Source organism: Apteryx rowi, unplaced genomic scaffold (assembly GCF_003343035.1).
Source record: "Apteryx rowi isolate R43461 unplaced genomic scaffold, aptRow1 scaffold_528, whole genome shotgun sequence".
NCBI lineage: Eukaryota > Metazoa > Chordata > Aves > Apterygiformes > Apterygidae > Apteryx > Apteryx rowi.
Window position 1 is genome coordinate 170,738 of NW_020450792.1, and position 22,724 is coordinate 193,461.

Sequence of the window (22,724 nt, forward strand, 5' to 3'; positions counted from 1 at the left end):
CTTTGTTCCAGATCTCTCCGTTTTTCAGCCTCTCTGATAGTGTTCTTATCCCAGCTGACTTAGATAAGGGCTTCAACTGTGATTTCAAAAGATATTGTCTCTAATTCTGAAATAAAGTCCGGTTGTGTTTTATCAGCCTCATTCACGTCCTACACTAACAACCAAATGCTGCTGGCACCGCCTGAAATGACACGGATCGTCTACACTGCACGGATAACTCAACGCCGCATTATGCTCCTGGTTTAGGGCTTTTTCTGTGCATTCGATGAATTGCGGATTGTTATAGGGAATATTTGCAAAAAGAGATGGTGTGCTGCTATATTCTCTCATACAATGGGCTGCTGTGCTTTTGTAGGAGGGGATAATTATCAATTCCAGTTATTCAAAAACGATGCATTAGGTCTTACAGTCAATGCACTATTATTTTTTATTATTTTTGCTTGGATACCACATTACTGATAGACAGCTGAAATCTCTATAGCTCAGTATACAGGCTGCCTGACTATACATTACATACAAGCAGGCTAGCTATTTTCAAGTTTTTCATGGAAACTCCCAACAAAGGAGAGGAGGTTTCAGGAAGCATCTGAGATAATGAAGTAGCTCTGTTTTTTTTTTATGGGGACCCGCTCCCTGATATAAGGGGTTGTGCCACAGAAATCATGAGAAAAATTGTTAGAAAATGTAAGAGTGGTGGCTGGCATCTCTACCTGATCAGAGGTGGAATATGACATTCAGCTTGTGCGTGAAAGATGGTAGGCGCTGTAGGGCAGGAGGGCCTTGAAATTAGACAAGCAACTTATGTTTGATGCAATAGAGAAGGAATTTGAAGAGGAGAATGACATTGTCAAATTGATGGACTCGGAGAGTGTTCTTTGCGGCAGAATTCTTGATGAATTTTAGTGCTCCAGAGAAAAATGTGTTGCATTTGTCAAACCTAGAAGAAAGCATATTTTAGTAACTGAGATATGAGATAATGAGAACCTAACCGAAAGAGTCACATGTGCAAGTAGGTAGTTGAGCCATATTGTAGAGGCATTATCAGGATAAAATCTTCAACATTTTGACATTGCATTATGTGAACATCTTCTTAGAAGAAAAATACATATTTGTATTTCTTATTTAACCTTAAATTTCTAAACATAGATTTTCGTGTTCTCAGTTTCTTTCTCTCCAAACAGGCAGTCTCAAAGCATCGGTTTTAAAAATAAGATTTTCATGTTACATCATGACTCCAGGAATTAGGTTTTAGGGAAGTCAAATACTGTGATACTCACGATAATAACACAAGACTTGTCTATTCTGTGTACATAAGATGTTTCTGTCTGTGTTGCTTGTCTGAGCTGGGYGAGCGCTGTATTGATGAGAGGTCTATGACAACATTCCTGCAACAAAACTGCATATGAGACAGGCTACTTTCTAGCGACCGTTGTAGATAGGATCATATTCTTCTGCTATTATTTTGATCATGTTTTACTGTTAACATTTGTACTGGTTTACAACCCAGAATCTCCATTAGTGTCAAGGCTGTATTTTGCTGAATATGTGTGTATAGACAGGTACGTGTAATCCTTCCACTGAATAGATGAAGCAATCTCAGTGATAATACTGCAGGTGATACAGGTGGATTAATCGGTCATTCTGGTTTCCGTATAATTAGTGCTGAGAAATTGATACTACCGGATGTGATTCATTTCATCCTGAAGAAGACATCCAAAATATGTCAGATGAATCATCACAGAAGTGTCTGCTACTTTCCAGAGTATAAAGGGATCCTAGATTGAATACTCATATGTGGACATCCACTGTAGATGCTTAAAGCTATGTAGAATGATTCCCAGTCCGAGTATACTTAATTTAACCTTAATGAATCTACCTAAAAACTCAAAGTTAAATGCATGACCTACACAAAGAAGCAGAAAATATGTCAAGCAGCACGTAGTTACAGTCAAAATATGTACAATTTTTTTTAATCTAGGTCTCATGTACTGTGTGTGTGCGTGGGGCGTTTGTGCGTGAAAGTCCCATAAAGGTCAGTGTTTTGGTCTCCTGGGAAGCAATAAGGCCTGTTGTCTGTATTGTTTCTAGAGGACCTTCTTCTGCCCACACCCCAAACACTGCATATCCCTGATCCTTTTACTCCACACCTCAGCGTCCTCTGTCCCAGCTGCCATGTACCCACTGCCCCATGCCCAGGATTTACATCAGCTTTCCCTGCAGTTTCATGCAGAGCCCTCCAGCCGGCTCTTTCCACTGCCCTACGCACGTCCCTGCAGCCTTCCCAATATCTGCCCCGTTGCGCATGTGGTCTGCAATGACCTTGCAGCCCATCTACCCTTTAACACTCCACAGACTGCTTCCCTTGTGGTCTATAGCTGCATGACATACTGCTTCCTATTAGCACAGTCACACAACCACAGGCGCAGCTGTTCTGCCACTAATCTGCAAACCCCAGTAGACTGGAAACTTCAAATTTGTTGTTTTTCCACCTCTACATCTCCACTGCCCTATCGTAAAGAAATGAATTAATTTTCATTTTTAAAAACTTATTTCCCTGTCATTCCTGTTTATACATTTCCCAGTAAGGTGCAGAACAAAATCCGTGTGTGATAATCCAGCCTATGTTCATTAAACAGAACCTATGTTTTTTGAGGAGTCCATGTGTTTTGGGTTCCGAACTGACACACTGTGCTAAGATGCATCATGTTTAGTAGCATCAATCAGTTCATTCGTAGTAATCTGTTTGATAGAATGGATGCCACAGAACCCAGTGTGTCACATTGCGAGACATCATCTCAAGAATACATTTCAAAACTGTTTTCAGCTGCCATTCTTCCTCCCATGACCTATTTTAACACGTAGAAGGTTATTTATTTTTAAACAAAGTTTTTAACGTAATATTTTTCATCAAACGATATCAGGTTAAGATTAATAGGAGTTGGGAACCATGGTGTGAGCAAAATAGCACAATACTACAAATAGTTGTAAGAAGGGAATTACCGTTATGTAGCTGACCTCTGTTTTTAATTGGTAATGAGTTGACAGCTGATCTCTACTGACTGAGGGAGGATGACAGAACTACAGAAATGAGAGGTGAAAGAAACCCAGTAGATCATGTACGCCATCTCTCTGCCAATGCTGAGAACCAAAATGACTTGCCAGATTTGGAAACATAAATGGCTGGAGTCGGGCAGTGATGTCCCCATGCTGAAAACATCCTTTGGGAGGTAAAGTGATTCGAAACATAACACTTGGGGTTTCATCTGATATGACATTAGATTTTTTTATTATACAGGAACTTGCAGAACTGACAGTTCTGCTCATTGAACTAGACCTGAAAATAGAGAAGAGCTTCTATTTCATCACCAGCCGTGAAGAATTTATGGGCAAAATCCTGCCATAAATTACACGTCTAATACCACTATTAGCTCCACAGAGGCCTGAAGTATCTGAGAGCAGCCGTGTCCCTCATGTGGCTCTCTTTAGTCCTCTAAGAGCATGCCCCTAGTGAAGCTACGTTTTCATGGATTTTTCCATTGAGTAGATTTGAAATCCCCAGAACGGTGAAGAGAGGCTCCACCTTCAGGGACAAATATGAATGGATGTTTTTAGACAGTTTAGTCTGGGAATGGGGGAATTCAGTAGATAATTCCTATTCCTTCAGCAGGACCACCTACAAGCTTTCTCTTTCACAGCCAGGCTTCCCCTCCGTTCTTTCCAGATCATTGTGAAACCATCTCAAAAGCATTTTCTGATTTCCAGAAGATCTTGGGAGAGGGAAAGGATATAAATAAGATGAAAGATTTCTCCTCTGTCTGAAGACATAAAGACTTGGTTCAATATTAATGATTACAAAAGTCCTATCCTTCTACAATTTATTAAATCCTCATATATGACATAGTTTGATATATACTACATAATATAGTAATGTGATATATACTACATGGATGACTTCGCTTGGCATACTCATTAGATATCAGATTAGAGAACTGAAAACTTTGTTAAGGAAATATCTTCAGGACAATGAAACAGGCAGATGGTGAAAAGTTTTGCTTTTATGCTTTTGTCTGAAAGAACTACTAAGCTAACTCTTAGAATAACTGACAGAGTAATCCAAATAGCTATTTTGATCAAACTTTGTCAGCCATGCCTGCTGAGGATGATAGGACAAAAAAAGAAACGTTCTGGCTCTGTGACAACCAGGCTTTCAAACCAGAATTTAGTCAGATTGGCCTCAAATGGGATGAATCAACTGTTAAAAGATTTAATGGAGATTTAGCAATTTAAAAAGATTTTAAAAGATTTAGCAATTGCTGTTAAAAGATTTAGCAGAGGTAATGTGCAGTGAAGAAAAATAAACCATCTTGGTATTTATTGGGACTTTTGAAAGCAAAACTAGTCAAAATCAACAAAGCGCTAATTAGAAACTCAAATTTGCTAACTAATCCCTGAAAGAACTACTCCCTGAATGAAAAGTCAGGCTTCAAAGTCCATATTTAAGTAGATAAATGAATGACCTGTCTTTCAAAAGTGCTAGCCAGTTGTGGCTTCAGTGAAGTCAACAGAAATTCTGGAGGCCCAGAACTTTTTGGAATCAGGTAATTGATTTTAGGTACCTGATTTTAGGCAGAAATACCAGAAAAATCCAATCCCTGTTTTCTAAGCCAGGTGAATAAAGTGCAACAAAGCTCTTATCAGACAACATGTAAACAGACTGAAATGGAGTTATTTTTTAAAGATACTGAGTAAGTCTTCTCCGTGAAAGTGGGAATAACATGTTTGTCACTGTCTTTTAATTCAACAGGCCACGTAGCCTAAAGAAAGTGTACGCTGTAGTAGAGTTAGTTCACTTTTAATAAGTAAGTTCTGCCTATAGACTTCAATATAGCTACTGTAAAGGATATAAGTATTAGAAAAAAACCCCAGGTATCTACTTTATTCTCTGCTGCAATGTATGTGGTTAAATTACAAAGAAAACATTTGGTTGGAAAATGGGGAAAAGCGAGGCTAATTTCTCTTCCTTTGAACAGAGTTTTCATGTGTCACCTGTGTTGAAATTTTACCCAAGGGCACTGACGTCCTCATTTTTACTCCTTAGTCTTCTTTGACTTAGGGCTTCTTCTCTTTGGTGACATTTACAGACCTTTTACTCATTAGATGCTAAATGGTAACATTACACCGATAAACTTCCGTCATTTTTTCTAAATGTTACAATCTTTCACTGGAAATAAAAATTAGATAGTTTCTTGTTTATAAGACTGAAAAGAAGCCCACTGGCCTTCAATTATGTGCTGTATATTGATGGTGCCCAGCAGTAAAAAGTGTTATATGGAAAAGCAGTGGGGGATGATCAGGCCTGATAGCCCACGTATCTCGCAGTTGGTTACCAATCATGACATGAGGAGCTTTTGCTGAACGTCTTCCTTCTCACAAAGCAGTTCTCTTGGCTTTTGCTACAGGTTGGAGTGGTTGTTACATCCGTTTTCAGACTGCTGATAATTCTGTCTTCTCCTAAAGCAGTAAAACTTTCTCAGCCAGCAACGGAGCAATGAGTCTGACCTCTTCTCCRTGCAGCGTTCGTTTTGCTGCGGTCTTTCTGAAATGTGCAAGCTCAGACACCGAAGTTAAACTTGGACATCCAATGAATTTTTAAATAAAAGAACGTACCAGCTATAGGTTAACATGAAAGTTATTCATCTCTTTTCATGTTATGAGCAGAGTTTTCAAATGGCGTCTGTCATCCTACGTCTCATTACTTGCTCAAGAGAGGTGGAGCTGTGGGTATGGATGAAATACTCCTTTCACGTCCAAAATTTAAAAGGAGGCATTTAAATAACTTGCTTATTCAATGATGAACTATTTTCTTCACCCCTGTTTATTTAGATGAAAGCAGTCTTACTCACACAGACCTAGCTCTAAGTTAATATGCCCCTGTGATTCTGTGATTCTGTGATTTATTTCCTGTAAACTGTCGTTTAAAATGAATATGGCAACTATGATGAATATTATATGTTCCCACCATGTGCAGCTACCCCTTTGTAAAGTGAGCAGCGGTTTTATGCTTCTCTGGTGCCCACCTACTTTGTGCCTCGTATGCCACTTCACGAAAAACAACCACTTAGCTTTTTCAATAACTGTTTTGCTAAGTTCTCGTATCCCCTGGCCTCCTCACTCTGTCATCTGCCAGAGATCTGCGGCCCCTCCGTGCACGCGGATAAACAGCAGGGTGAGCATTTGGTGTCGCCAGTGGAGAAGAAACCACCAGCAGTGGTGGTGGGAAGGTAAGTGTGGAAGAAAGTGTCTAGGGCAAAGCAGGTGATGAAATCACTCAAGCAGCAGCTGATTTGCTTGAGGACATTCCTCCATCCCTGCACTGCCTACCCTTCTTCCTCCCTCTGCTCCCACATGCTCATCGCTCTAGGCAGAGCTCCCGCTTGCGCTGAATTGCCGGTGTAGTTGTGCTGAGTCCTGGGCCAGAAGACTCTGGTAGGAGATGGAGGCGGCTCATGGTAATTGGTTAATCAGCTATTTTCGATTCGCTTCCTGGCTGTGCTTACCATGGAAAATTAACAGTCCTTGTGTATAAATGTGACCCCTGCTCCGGGATTAATTTGATTATGCGAGAATCTCAGTTTTCGTTTAAAAATAATAACATTCTGGCCGCTCTGATGCAGCAAGTTCGGAGATGTAGTCTAAATGTTCCCTAATGGTTTAAAAACCAAAAGGCAAATATGAGGAATAAATGAATCTATTACTAAAAAAAAAAAAAAAAAGTGTTTTTAAATCTGTCTTGTGATTGCTTGTGAGTGAATATTTTGAGACCAGAAAATTTCTGATTTGCGCTCAGTGCTGCATCAGCAGTCTCCGAAAGTCAAATCTTTTTAAGGCTGCTTCATTTGGGTCCGCAAATATAGAGCTCATCTTAATTTAATGACTTCTGGTCTCTTAACCTAGGGTTCCACTCAGTTATATGTTGACATCTTCATTTATGCATTAAGCCTTGTGTAGACTTTCTGCACTGCTAAGCTCAGTCTCTGTGTAACTTCCATTTGATCGGTGTTACTGGGAGAGGATTTGGCCTGCAATGACCGGCTGCACTGCAGTACACCAGTGCTTTGCGTATTTAAGAAAGCAGCACAAACTTCAGTTTCTAGTAATTACAAGTTCTATTCTGTTAATAGGCCTGATAAGTGCAATAAATTTTGTGGCAACGGCTTTATTAGGAATTTAATTTAATGGAAGTGGSTCTTTTTTAATGCAGCTTTAATTTTCCTCTGGGCTTATACATAATAGCAGATCAGTAAGTCAGTTTAGAACGTAAGTCAGGCTGATTTAAAAGGAAATATTCATATAAAACTTTCTCATTTGAACTTCTGTGGTTAAATTTATCTATTACTGATGTGATACCATTGACATACATAGAACTGCAAAGATAAATGAAGTGCCTACTAATAAATTAAAATGTGCTAGAGAACAGGTCCAGGCACTGGAACTTGATTGTCTGCGCTGTTAAATTGCTAAGATGGGACCTGACATGATTTTGGCCAGGCTAATTAACACTCTCTCAAACAGTTCCTAGAAATGACTTGTTTATTTTAATAGTTTACTTGTACAGATATAGCCTAAGCCATRAATTTAATCAGTGTGGACAGAACTTGACTGAATTCAGTGAATCTTTAACAAAAGGACAATTGTGGGACTAAGTTGGAAAATATTGTGTGATAGRTTGCAAAGGCTGGAAAATACTGAAGTATTGAGGTCTGGTTTAGCAACTTTTCATTATTTTTTCCATATATTATCCTGTTTCACGGAGACAGAGAAAGGAATCTAAGAATTATATCTATAAAACTCAAGAGACTGTAAGGAAAGAGGGCCAGGCACTGCATCTAACTAAAAAAGACTTTGCCTGAAGCTAAAGTTGAATGTCAAGACCTCCAGGGCGTTTTGCTTTCAGCGCGCACTCTTTCTGTTCGGCAGGGACCAACGTACGTTGCAGACCAGATCTTTCAGGCTTAGTTTGAGAAATAGTAAGGAGAATTCCCGCAGTAGAGGATGAACAAGCTCTTGGCGGTTTTGCGAGGAAGTCCCTCCTAGTTTGGTCGTGAAGTTATGTTCACGGAAATGCTGACAGCTTGAAAACCTGTCAGTAAAACRGAAAGAAAAAGTTATTGCTAATAACCCTGGGGATCAAGGAGATCAAGAAGATGACATAAAGATATCCGTGGCCTGCCAATCCTGGTTTTCCAAGTGCCTGAATGCTGTTGTAATCCATGGAAGGATTTGCACTGTAAACATTGGCAGTGTTAGGGCGAAACACGTGTTTTCACCACTAAGAAGTGGAAGGTAACTTCTCACAGTCAGTTCAGTGTTCACTGATATTCATTCCACTTCCCCTAACAGTAGTTTTTATCATATAAATTGTCAGCTGTTGACTCTGGAACGATGATGAGCTTTGAAAAACAGTATGTTGTTTCTGTTGTCAAGTTATAGGGAAAGCTCTTCTAATTTTTTTCTGATTCTGTAGGACCAAGGTATTTCTGATTTTTCTAGTGCTTCTCAACCCCACTTGAAAGTGAGAATTGCAGCTTCTTTTTGGACAAGAAAAGCTTTGCAGTAAAAGAAGCCAAACGGTAATGTTCTTTGAAGAACGCAGTTGTTGAGAGGCTCTTTATACTTGCAGCATTGTTTCTTTCTTCCTAAAATTGAATGTATGTTTTGTGAAAGTCCATGCACATTTTGTCTATTTTTTGCTATTCAGTGCATGTGGGAAGGGTCAGGGAATACTGGAAAAACTGTAAAACAAAATATTAAGGACAAGAAAATGAATTCTTTTATCCAGCTAAAATCTTTGAAACTAAAGTATGAAAACAATTGAAAACAGCTTGTGAAAATAGTGTTTTCATTCAAGCACTGCTTGCCTCTAAAGGTAAAAGTTTAATTTTAATATATTTAAAGCCTCATTGGTTGAAATGATACCTACTTCATACATCACATCATTTGCGTCGTTCACTCTTTAAATGAAGSCAGATGTCAGGATTAGTGGAGGGTTAGTTTATTTAATCTCGCTTCATGTTTCATAATTTTTCTGAATGTTGGTTCATCTCAGACGGTTATAGATCATGTTGGTAATATAAGCTGATAGCTAAAGAGATGGAAACCTTATACAGCGCTGGTCATATCACTCTCACTCTGGAACCTCCCAACAATTTCCTTCCTGAAGCTGCTCTCTTGACTTGAATGGTACAGGGCCTTCAATCTTCCTAAATTCAAGTGATTGACTTCATACGTTCTCCTGCTCCGACTGCAAATAACCCTGATTTCACCCCTCATTATCTGTTGATAAATGCTTGATGCCAGCTGGGATTAATATTGCGATACACCTCCCTGCTAATGAAAAATCCTGCTCTCCGAGAAGTCGCAAGGCAATCCCGGGTTCTCCGTTCTCTACTGCAGGAAGTAAAGTAGTGCCATACTGAGGAAATCCCTTAGCTTTCCCTCTGGAAAATATTCAGTGAACAGAAACCTATTTTTTTCAGTCCAGGCTATTTTATTCCTTTCCAATACTACTGACAATGTCTCTTAGAAGTATGTGGTCTGAAAATGAAGGTGGGGATGTCAGTGAAAATGAGTGGGAATATTCTGTCATGAATATTCTATTTTATTTGGAGCTTAGAGAGCTCTCTTTCACTTTATACATACATCCTTGTTTATACCATAATGATAAGCTTATGTTATCCCAAGGAGTAGAGTTTTCTGTATGCTGAGGAAAGTACATTAGGATGAAAGGAAAGTATATTGGGATGTGAAGACTATATTATTCCAAAGAAGTTTGGAAACTGGGTAGGTTTCTAGCCCATGTGAGCCCTCTTGGCACGGAGGGAGTAAAACTAGGCTTCTATTCCTTTCTTGCATGGAAATCACCCCTGCGAGCACCAGCAATGCCAGAGTATTGCACTTTCCTATATGCATTGTAGCTTAACATCGAAAGTCTCAGTCTCTATTTGGCTTCCATGCACATGCTTTTATAGGTGTTCTGGTTTCTGGCTTTCTCCAGTGTACTTGCACAAGGATATATAACTTAGTCTTAAATTGTAGCTCACAGTAGACATCTGCCTACTTCCACAGACTAGAAGATTTCCCCAAGTCTGGCTCTTCTGTAGAGAAAATGGTTTTTCAACTGAGAATGGGTAGCCAGAGTGGCCAGAAAAGAAACATTTAACTAAAGTAAACCTCAAAAGTAGCAGCTTTTCAGACTCTGTGAAAATAACGGATGCAGTTTTGATAATTTATTGTCATACATCAAATTTTTCTGAGAACACTGGAAGAAATCCGATCAGAGCATAAAGGAAACGTCCTGTGTGAAAAACGGTTCACTTCAGAGGCATGGCTGGAGCTGGAAGATACTTGGGTTGCCAGCACTAAGTCACGGAGAACAGGTTGCACTGTACCTTTTGGTGGAACTGATATCAGACTTGCATTTCATGATCCGTGGAGCTAGTGAAAAACAAGCCTGTGCCCTTTCCTCTCCCCTCTTGATTTAGCTTTAGTTAATGGAAGAGCAGTTGTATTTCATCCATAACGTGGTTTCCAATGATGGCAATAATTTAATAGTCTTAAAACAATACAAGGTGTGAGTACCGTAAAGTGAAAACTGAAACAGCTATGTACGCTCTGGTTGGAATGGATGTGACATTAGAGTATGCTGTATGAATATTTGTTTTAGCTAATGGATTGCTAGTGCAGCAAATACTCGCAGTTCATGTGTGATCGTATCAGAAGCCTTGTGGTTGAAGACGAACGTGTCCCAGCAGCAACAGAGAATTATGCTTTCCCTGCTTTCTCTGGTTGCATGAGGAAAGTGCGCTCGACCTGTGACGGTGATTGTTACTATATGGTTCTCTATATGTACGTGTCACCTTAGTATCCGCTGACTTGTCCTCACCATGAAACTGAAATATAACTCCTGTTTAAATCCTGGGACCTGCTGAGGGTGATACTTTTGAGACACAGGCCCAGAGACTATGAAATCCCAGGTGCTAATGAATTGCACAAGTGATCTTTGATAAATCGGACTTCAGGTTTCAATAAGAAGGAACAGTCGTGTTTCAATAAGAAAGAACAGTTGTGTTTTTATGCAGAGTATATGTTCTATTACATTCTGACTTTACTGTTTTTTTTTTTTTTTYTTTTAGATAAACATCATGTCAGTGGAAACAGAATGGTAGAACCTTTCCCAGAGGGAACACAGATGGTTGTGTTTGGTAAGATATCAGCTTTAAAAGAATAGCTCTAAAATGTATAATGTTACTGCATGCCAAATTTCTTGATTTCAGCCTAGGTCCTTAGAGTTTCACAATCTGGACTGCTATTGCCGTTTTCTAATCACTGCAATCAGCTAGAGCCACTCATGACTCTGGGATACACCCATGCCCAAAGTATTTTGCTGAGTTATACAAACCAAATATTTAATCCCTTATTTTGTTCCGTCCACATTCCCAAATATTAGCTTTTTATGTTTAAATCCTGTAAAACAGTTCGTTAGTTTAAACAGAACTCTATAAAGATGATCCATGACTCTCCAGACCTTAAGTCATGTGAGGAACTCAAACTGTTGGGTGGAAAGCTTTATCTACTGTACTTGCAGAGCYGTTACCACCTCCGTGCCCCCCGACCAAACCTGCTGTTTTGTACTTTGTGACTAATCCCATAGGCTTCCTGACAGCTGAGCTGGAAAGCTGGGTAGTTATGCATGAGATATTACAAATACAATGAAAAATAATAGTCTATGAATATGTAATTTGTTGAACCCTTCTGTAAAACTTCAAAAAAGTATTTCTCTGGAGAGATGAGGAGTTACTTCTAGAAGAAATAGACTTCCTAAGATATATCAGAATCATCTGCCTTTTACTGACATATATAGACTTTACCCAAATCTGGAAATAGTCAGATTTAGAGTTCTCATTAAAGAATGTACTACTCTTAGTCCTTAAGAGCAAGCCTATGGAATTAAATAGGAAAGAAAAAAGCAGATTCTTAGGACAATTATTCCTAAAACTTATTGTTACAGAGAATGAAAAATTTCCCAAACCTGTTTTGAACCATAATATTGAATTGTTTAGAAAAGATATAATACCCTATAAACTTCTATGGGATGGTACAAAAGTGTCTTAGGAAATTTATTATATCCAATTAAACCTTTTCCTGTGATCTAGGAGTAAATATAAAATCACTACTTGATACATCTGCTGTATCACCTAGACTGGTGGAATTGTAACTCATAATAAGCACAAGTCAGGTATATAAAGCAGTCTTCACTTTTTGAGCTGGGCCCATTTTGATAAAATACCTATAAATATTGGCACCTGCAAGGCTATATGTGTAACAACAAAGAATGAAGGATATATATATATAAAAACGGAGGATGTACCCTGGAAAGCAGTGGTTCTGAGGAGCAATGCCCCCATAATATGTCACAAAAACAATAAATGGAACCTTCAGATATTTGATCAGGGATATAGTGCGTAGGTGTTAGACAATTTTACACACGTGTTATGCAGTGTTTCTGAGTCAGGTACTAAAATATTGCATACATTTCACGTTCAGTTGAGTAATTAGAGTTCATTAACAACAGTCGCGAAAAAAACACCCACTGAAACAAACTATGGAAGGAACCAAGACAATCTACGTGTCGTCATGTCTTCAGATATGGACTGGGAGAAGTAGTTGATACCTGACCATAGGTTTCAGATGTCCTAGGGCCCCCAAGCTACTGGCTGCCAAGCCAGAGGGATGGAGATCTCCTATAGTTCTGCAGTGTGGATGTCTCAGAAATCCTAGAGCATCCAGCGTGGAGCTAGGCACTTGTGTCAGGCACCTAAATCACCCGAGATGCTTCCTGAGGTTATGCATCAATAGAAAACACATTATTGATCTCTATAAAGGGAAAAGTAGTAGAAATTATCTTCCCTACATGATACGGTAGATCACATTAGATAATCTAATCATCCTTACTGACATTAAAGGTTATGAATCTATATTTTACAGGAGAAAGTAGTTTATGTCAATATGGCATTTTCTCAGTCATTGAGCTCAGCGACAATGATCTGGTCTAATTTAGAAAAAGAAAAGACATCGCATAAATGTTTCAAAAACCTGAACAGTGTCTGAAAGTTCTTATATAATAACAGTTTGCTTATCTGCCTGGAATAAATTGTTGATCTTAATCTGTTTTCAAATAGAGCTGTGTTCACATCTGAAATATTTAGCAATTCTGTGTAGAATGCAAAGGGCTGTTAGCCATGGGCACTAATTTATTACTCCAAAAATGATCTTTTCAATTAATTATTGTAAAAAATCATAGTAAGAATTAACTTTCTTGTGGCGCTAATATTTCTGTAGATACCATGGTTTAAGAAGAGAAACAGTTTGTGATAGGAGTATTTTTAGTAGGTGGTTAGAAAAAATAGACAATCATTTGGGCATATAAGCTCTTTTTCGGTTCTAATATGGGAGTGACAAGCTTCTCAACATTTCACACTTGTGGATAAGGGGAGTTTTCAATTAATCCTAGAGGTTATTTTACAAGGGCCCCATTATTAGATACATGGGGTTTCACCATTCAGTTACCATGATGACTTCTTCAGGTTCTCTTTAGAGTACCTCTAACTGAGTATTGTCTTCCTGCCGGTATTCCCTTGTCTGTGGAGTCTGGAAACATCTAAAAAATTCTTGGAGTGGTGGAATGGGAGACTGTGTTTGATAGGTTTCATGGAGCTGATGGAAGATGATTTTATGTTTTCTTTTGCGTTCTAAGGTTAAGATGGATGTAGGGATTCTTCTTTGAGTTTCTTAATGCAGGCAGGGTCAGAGAGTTCAGATGTAGTCTGATATCCATATAGTCTTCACTGCTTATTTTTTTTTAAAACTCCTCCTTTACTTCCTATTTGATGGTTAGATCAATTTTGTATCCAGTGGGTGTGGTGGGTGTTGATGTGGGTTTTTCTGTTGGTTTTATCACTATTGATTGTACATAATTTGTAAAATTTCATAGAAAGTTGCATCCTCCATACAGAATTTCACTGGGAGAGAGCAAAATCTTGTTAAGTATCCTACTTCAAATCATTCCTGAAGAACTGTTATATTCCTATTAAGCCTGATAACTTTCATCATTTCTAAATTGCCCTAGATTTTCCATAAGAGTGTGATTGCAAATGTTGGGATAGGTGGTGAAAACTCATGCTGCTGCCATCTGTGCTGTGAATAAATGGAAAACCTACATGTTCTTAGGTTTACTATTAGACCTGAAATATAATAGTATACAAACATGACTCTGATGATAATTGTTGTCATTTGTTGGCGCTGGCATCACATTCTGATATGTGGTATGGAAAAATGGTGCTACAGTTCATTTGTGCTACCTCCAAGGGGGCGGCATTTGCTGGACCCATGTGAATGGGAATGAGTGGAAGCACTCCAAGAAGAAAAAGATTATCTGTTAGTAATTCTTCTCCTCAAATTGTCACTCATCCTATCGGTGTATACTCCTGCTAACTGCAAGTTTTTTGTATTTTAGACTCTGTAAACTAGGGGGRAGAAACTGAGCTAGGCATTTATATGAGTAGCATCTCTGACACCACCTTAGCAAGAGAGTGCTTCTTAAACCTCTTCTCCAGCAACATCCTTTAATCCTGTAATTGTGATTGCACAGGGACAAGTCTCAAAGAGCAGTAGCTGCTAAGGAGTAATCCCTCTCCCTTAATGATATCTACAAAAGCTAAAAGATGGCAAATAACCTTGTGATTTTGTGGATATAACCTACTTGCAGTGCATATTCCTGGTGCTTGGATAATATTAGATTCACCATTAAAAATAACAGTATGAAATGTAATGCTGGGTTGTAAACAGTCATCCTTTTACCTGCTTGCAAAATATAGTTAGATTGCATTATATAGCTCTAGGTTCTGCAAAACCTCCTTAGAAATGCTCTTATTAATGCTATGTTATTTACTTTATGATATCACAGATATGTCTTCTTGTTTTGATCAAGATGCAGGGTGAATTACATGGTAATTGGTCCTGCAGCTTTATCATTTCTAAGAGAAACTCACAGTTTTCAGCAGACTAATTAAATGATCCTGAGATTGTCCATTTGTCTGTTTAGCGTTCAGCTGCCTGAGACATACCTGTTGTTCATCAGAGTAAAGAAATGCTTCCTTGTTTCTACAGCCATGAAAAATTAGATTTCAAGGGTTTTAATGGAGAATGTTTTAATGGTAACAATCTAGTGACCCATTAATCCAGTTTTCATCTAGTAACGAAGCACCGAGGACACGGTAGGTACATAGACACTGCCCACGGTCTCGCTGGAGATACTGTGGAATGTTGTAGTGACACCAAAATCATGGTGTCACTCGACGTAAGAAGGGAGGTATAATTCCTGGCTTCAGCCACTTAAGCAGGTGAAACACTAAGTGTCATGTGTTTGTGTTGTGGATAGTAAAGTAGAACTAATTCAAAAAGTCCCTGTTCTTGTAGCTTTTATGGCCATAGATGTTTTCGATTAAAAATATTTTGCCTATATTGACTGATTTTGACCAAAAAACAAACCAAAAGAGAAAACCTGAACATACATTAAAGGGCTGATAATGTGTTGAAAAGAGGTAGTTTAGGGTCTGAAATCAACTTTAGGATATAGGTGTAAAAAAAGTTAAGTAAATGCTTCAAACCTGCAGAACACATGAAACTTAAAATAAAGGAATAGTTCCATCGGTGCCATTGGAATTATTTATATATTTTCATATATATATATWTTTATATATTTTAAACATATATGYAAATGCATTATGCTCAGAAACACTTTTGGTCACAGTTTCTGATTTGTAAGTGTATATTTTTCTTAAACAGCTGCTGCTATTGCAAGACTCCAGTTTTTCTGCAGAGTACCAATATATTCCCTGTGCGTTATGTCCTAGGCTGTTCCTCTAAGAGGAAGCACTGTGTGTACGGTGCATTCGTAGAAGAGCTCTTATTTAGTTCAGTAAAATCTGGCAATAGTTCAGATTTCTGATTATTACACTTTTAAAATATAGAACTATATTATGTTATATTTGCTTGACATATACGGGCTAGTAATGGGATAATTGGTTTCTTCATGTAAACAAAATATAGCCAGAAGTAGAATGTTAGGTAACTGATAAGAGCTAATTAGAGACATTTCTGAATTGGCAGATGGATCCAAGCTTCTTCACCTTATGCTCTGCACTTATTAGACAACAACATGTTCCAGTAATTCTATAGAGCCATATTATTGTTGTACTTTGCCTAGGTTATTATGTCCTATTGAGATAGCCGATGCATTCCCCGCAATTTCTGCTGCTTCTAAAAGTCATTGAAAAGCTAAAGCAGGATCTCACCAAGATTGTCCGGTTAGCCCCGGCATAGCCAGGGAAGTCCTGGTTTCTCGGTCTTTGCCTGCGGCCTCCTCAGCTGCCTCTGCTGTGCCCCTTCCTCTGCAGTGCGGTATCGCAGGACCTGCAGGAGAATTAGGCTCAGACTGCTGTAAAGCTAAATTTCTTAGAAGAGGCCTGCTCTTGGATGGTTCAACCCTTGCCAATAAAGGCTCGGTCAGTGCAACTTGTCAACTAAAGGAAAATCATTTCCAGTTGGATTTCTTAGTGATGCGTTCCTCCTCTTCAGACATTTGTACAGAATGTTTTGGCTACCTCCTTTAGCTGAAAGTCATAGGACTCCTAATTAAATCCCTGAAGATGTATTTGGCAACCGTTCCACAGCGTTCTCCAGTGTAAGTCGTTACATGGTCCCATAATCGCAAGATTTTTAAAAGACTTTATCAGAATTTTTTGAGTAGCAGGTCTTGAGACTTAAGGGATCCGCTCAAAACCAGTGATTAGCTATTTGTCATATTCATGTGCAAGAACAGTTTTTCCAGTTTCTAACCCCAGCCAAGAGAGTAGACAAGGTTCAAGTTTTCACACTACGCTTACCATGTGCAGAATTTTGCAAAGAGAGGGTTTTCCCAAGGTCTTAATCTAAGCTTGTGTCCAGAAGCATTTCAGACCTCTCTTTCAATCAGACGATTCATTTACCAGCATTTTCCTTAACCCTTATCTATGAACATAAAGATAGGAAGAAACTTCCTTTTACTGTCACACAACAATGGACTTCAGAACATTATTTAAAGTATTTGTAGACTATGTTGACAGAATTAAATAATCTTCAGAACAAATGTGAAGTCCTTTTATAATATAGCTCTGATGATTTACCAAAACAAGTCATTTAGGTCATATATTAGAGCCCAAACCCTTTCTTTTTAGAAATACCCCAGTTCAGAAGTCAGTGACCTTATTGACCATGTATTTACCTTTTACAGCAGTCTCTAGATCTGACTGATCTTTGGGAAATCTTGATGAACAAAAGGAATAAGATTTTTTTTTTGCCTTAAAAAATGCTCATGGGATTAATCTTCTCAATAAGGTTATTATCAGCAGGTGAATGTAATGACTGACAACAGTATTTCTTATTTATCATGTTGATTCCTTGAAACCGGGATGGCATAATAGAGAATGGATCCTTCTGTGTTTGTTTCTTTTATTCATTCCTGAAACACCTATTGGTGGCCCCTGTCAGAAAAGAAATTGTGTTAGGAAGGCCTTTGGTCCAACTCAGTTTTCACTTTATTTTTATCATGAGCTCTGTTCGTTTCACTGGGAGAAGGAGATTACAGGAAACAAAGTTTGGCCGCCAAGAGAAAACACCTTTTCTGTAGATAGTAAAAAAAAAAAAATCAAACAATTTTTCTTGGTTCTTTACTCAAAGAAGAGGAAGGAAACTTTAAACCATACTACACATGTCAGAAGGTATTATTATATCTCTATCTGAAGAGAATATAAGACTTCATGATGTTGAAACAGGTGTGTGTGCTGTGACCCAAACTGTAGGAGAAACATCTACAGCAACATTACCAGATGTTACAAGGATCACGTTGTGGAAGTATTGAGAGCCAGAGGGAACATCTCCCAGAAGGTATTCATGTTTCTCATGCTAATTCTCTTTCAGCATCTTGGAAAAGTGAAGGAAGCGTACTAATTGGGTGGATTTGTAAAGCTCTGAGGTGTTGAAGCTGTCCTGTGTTCACGAGGTGGTGTAAACATGGAGACCTAACTTTCTGCAGTTCTGGAATGAGGAAAAAAAAATGTTGCAGACATTGCATAAGAAAAAGAGATGCCTAAAGGAATGCTGCTGTGTCCCTAAAGCAAATTATGTTCCTATTCTTACCTTTGCAGTATGTTTGTTGAAGGAATATAGTCTTATTTCACATTTTCCTTTTTTTATCTCTCTTTTTTTTTAATACTGACTTATGGCCAGAGTCTTTGTTGTGCCTCTTTCTGAGAACTGAAACACAGTTTGCTTCCCTGCCTCCGCTATCTAGTCCTGCTTCCTACTTGTTGCCACCAGTGCTTAAACATCCTGGTCCTCTTAATCTTGCCCAAAGTTTCATGCCTCTGGTTTACTGGTCAAACCTTCAGGTGATAGGACAGCTGGAAAGCAATTGCCAGGGAATGTTCTTTCTTTAATTTATTAGTATAGATAGTTTAGTATAGTTTTGATAGTTTACAAGTTTACAAGCTTAGTTTACCGTAGTTTATCCTCAGAACAAGCCCATAAGCCATATTGACAGGCTCTCCAAACCATCAGACTTGTTAAACAGTTCAGGCTGTGTTCTTCTAGTGGGAATTTTATTGATGGAATAGGGAGGCAAGCTGGACTCACCTTGATCTTTTAGAAGCAAGTTTTAAGCCAAAAAGACACATTCGAAAGCTGAATATTGTCTCCTACAGCTTTATTTAGAGATTTAAATGAAAGTATCTTAAAGGTTGGAAATGGTCAGATCCCACCATACTTGTGAGGAAGACTTCCAGATGAGACTGCTTATTCTTTTTACATAAAAATGAAGATTTAGGAGTCTAACAAGGGAAGCCCAGATCTGAAAAATTTCCCCTAAGCCTGTTGCAAAATAAGTTAATAAACACAGAAATGAGTGTAATTCCAGGACAGGTTAGAAGTTTCCTTTTAAAAATAAAAATCTTAATATTCAATTGCTCTTGTCCTGCAGCGTGTCCGAGGCGTTGTGTGTTAAATGCTGGCCTTCTGATTTGATAGCATTGTATGCCAAGTTTGTAGCAGCGTAAATGGCAAATTGCAGAGCACCGGGTGAGACAGATCCAGATAAATACGAAATGCTACAGTCCGCTTAGTCTTTACCAAGGACATTTCCTGACATATAGAAGTACTAATAAGGGACAATAAAATATCCCTCATGCAAAGTGAAAGCTGTCCTTGATCAGCAGAACCCTTCGTAGCATTCTTTTATTTCAAAAGATCCACACATCTTTTTCTTTTTGCTTCTGAAAACAAAAGTAATGTGGCCTTCGAACACAATATCTGTCCTTCTCCATCAGGGACTTGTTGATGTTAATTTAGCTTTCTTGAGGTGATGAAGAGTTTAGCTTTGTGTGGATTTCCACTTACAGTGTGTATTGCCCATTAGCACAGAGCCTGGGTTTTTTAAAATGAAATCAGATTGCAGCTTTTCAGACAATATTACCCACCTGAAAACAACCATCTAATTACATTTTTGGGACTCTTCCACCAAAATGAGTAGAAGATGCATAGCTGATCTTCATGGTTTTGGGGATGGGGCTCAGTGATATCCAGTGGCAGAAATTGTCTCTAGCATACACTTTATGTTCTATGCAAAAAGCCGGCACGAAGCACCTAGTGATGCACACGCCTGGCAGAGAAGTATCTTTCTTGCCAATGATAAATAGGAATATATCAGTGACTAGGATGAACATATGCTTGGCATCGATCTGAGTTGGTTTAAGTTTGAAATAGGAGTAAATTATCCTGTTAATGACTAGAGGCTGCCCTCGTCAGATTTAGGCTGCTTTGTGGGAGATAAATGTGTGCGTCTGTTTATACGCCTGGGTATACACACTTACACGTTTACCAGCAGAATTTGTCCTTAGATTCCTGTTCATAAAACATACAGCATGATGACATAATAAAAAGCATACAGGACGGTGATGTTGTATTCTATTCAGCCATGAAAAATGTGGTGCTGATGGTCAGTAGTTACAACAGCAGAGGGAAAAAAATATAAAGAGCTTTTTGCAAGGATAAAATTGTGTTGTTTTTGACAATTTTAGACATTCTGTGACGTTCACAAAGTATTATCAGTGTTCTTTACGGATCTTAATGGATAGATCTTTACAACACTTGTCACAGACTGACAATTCTGGAGTTGGGTGTGTGAGACACAGAGGTTAGGGTCCTACATAGAAAATATATGTTACTTAATATAGGGTTACTCAGTTGGAGATAATTTAGGATGTGATTTTCAAGAGTTTTTCTCATGAAATGAAGCTGATGATCTCAAAAAAAGGTGTCTTTAGATATTTTGCTTAAAATCTGAGTTAAAAAAATCTTCAGTTGCTTATAAAATCTTGCTCAGGAATGCTCCTGAAGCCCGGGGGGGGGGGTTTCAAATGGAATCTTTATATTGATTTCATTGGTCCTTTCAAGCAATCGGGCTGGAATTAATCTCAGTAAATTTTAGGCATGTGAGGTGGTCTTCAAGAATTTCTTCCTAGTCAATAGAGGCACTTTTGGAGGCCAGTTCATAACAGCTCTCTTAAAAGGAATGAATCACTCTATATAGGTGCCTAGTTCTCCTCACTGACTACAAAAAGTATCTGAGCAACTAGCTTAGACTAGGGGGAATTGATTCATTTGCATAAATATAGGTGTTCCATGCCTTTTGAGGTGTCCTAGGACATTTGGGATGTCCACATGGGGCTGACAGTGATGATACAGGTCTTCTGCGAGATCCATGCTCTTCTGAACTAGCAAGTGAAAGCCAGGTGGGCATCCAAAATGACAGATACAACTATATGTATCCCCTGTGTTTAAGGATTTAATGTACAGAGTAAGACATCTACATTTATATGTAACATGTAAGTATCTATATATGAGCTAGGTGTCTAATCTCCTATTACAGCTAATGGAAAGCTCGTCAGCAGGGCAGGATTCAGCTGCCCAGACTTTGGTTTAAAGTGACATTTGTTACATCTTGATTGTCCTTGATCTCCAGCTTCCAAGGACACAAGTCTGTCTTTTTTCATATGTCACTCCCATGCCAGTCCTGTGCAAGCTCCGTCGGGCATCCTAGATGGCACRAGATACCTTTATTTAGGCATCCGAACTGAGCCCTGGATCTCCACTGACTGTAATGGGAGCTTTGACACCTTTTGTCACCTGAAAACACCTGTTTATAGAGACCTAAATGCCATTATTTAAGCCTGCATGCTGAAGCACACCCTAGAGGCCTATATTTTAAGTGAAGTTAGGTGGGAAGAATCGCCTCTAAATTCTTGAGTATTCCCAGCAGAACCATTTACGTCCCGGTATATGCCAGATACATTATTTACCCTTGTATTTAGAGTAATATCCACATTATTAAGATTACTTCCAAAGGCAGGCTGTGTTCACTAGTACRAGCTCTCTGTCTGCTTATTCTGGACCACAAACAAAACTCTTTTGTCTTTAGGAGAGAGTGAAAACTCCCCCTTTTAAGAGGCTTAGACAGAATTTTGTTCAAGATTTTTGTTCTAAGATACCACCTGGCTTTGCTCTCCATTCAGGACAGACTTTAGAGAAGAAGAAAAAAATACACATCAATATCTAAGAGAAAGAAATAATATGATCAGATTTTCAAATAAGATAAGAACTAATCGCAAAAAAATTGTGATTTCAGTTGAACTGTAAGTAATTTTGAAACAGCCGTAGTTATTTGTTTGTGAGCCAGGGAAAACAGCATGCAATATGTCAGGCTTTGAGATAAAATTTATTGGTGTATCATTGGCTTAAATCCAACATTATGCTCATAAATAATATAATCTTAGTGTGACACATTTCTGCTTGAACCTTGACTGAAAATTATTGAGAATCATGTTATGAATTATGTAGTAGCAGTCACGCATTCAAGTAAAAAGGATGTAACTTGAATGAAATGTTGAAATGTATTTGTAATTAGGTACAAAATATAAAGGTGCATAATTGTAGAAAGGGTACGATGTCTTTCTTTGTATCCAAAGGTATAAGATGGAGCCTCACTGCAAACTCAGGCTAATGGTCATCCAACTTTTACTGACTCGTTCTTCTGGTATGGAAAGGGTGATGTGGTTGGATGTTGTTGTCAACCATATCACTTTTTTATATACTGTTAGCACCATCTTTTGTGTCTTATTTATACTAGCTCGATGCAGCCCAAGGCTCCAGACAGATCTTTGACAGTACCTATATATAGTCCAACTGCACAGCGAGATGAGAGTAACTCAGTGTCAGACTTAGCGGTTTAGGCATCAGGATGGTTAGACACAGACTCAAGTGTGAACGCGTTCATCCTCTGAGGCAGATAAAGACAGTATCAATTCCTTTGCTTTGTGACAACCAGTGAAACCAAGATCATTTTATTGGACTACTGCATTAAAGATCTGGGTGTGTTTTAYAGATGGAGAATGACTGATCTTAGGTTTTGGTAGCTAAAACAGTCCCTCTACAAACCATTGCGGGGTGTKCTGTTTGGCCATGGTGAGCAACGTTTATATCTGCGCTACTGCAGAAATTCCTGCCTGGGTTCTTTT

General features: G+C 38.5%; 1 protein-coding gene across 1 annotated transcript in view; it reads left to right on the forward strand.

The window, feature by feature from the left end:
- MSRA (methionine sulfoxide reductase A) overlaps nucleotides 1–22,724 on the forward strand; it is a 297,336-nt gene that overhangs the window by 109,291 nt on the left and 165,321 nt on the right. The window contains exon 2 of the mRNA XM_026080621.1: nucleotides 11,193–11,261. Within this exon, the coding sequence (XP_025936406.1) occupies nucleotides 11,193–11,261 (69 nt within the window). The remainder of the gene's footprint in view (nucleotides 1–11,192; nucleotides 11,262–22,724) is intronic.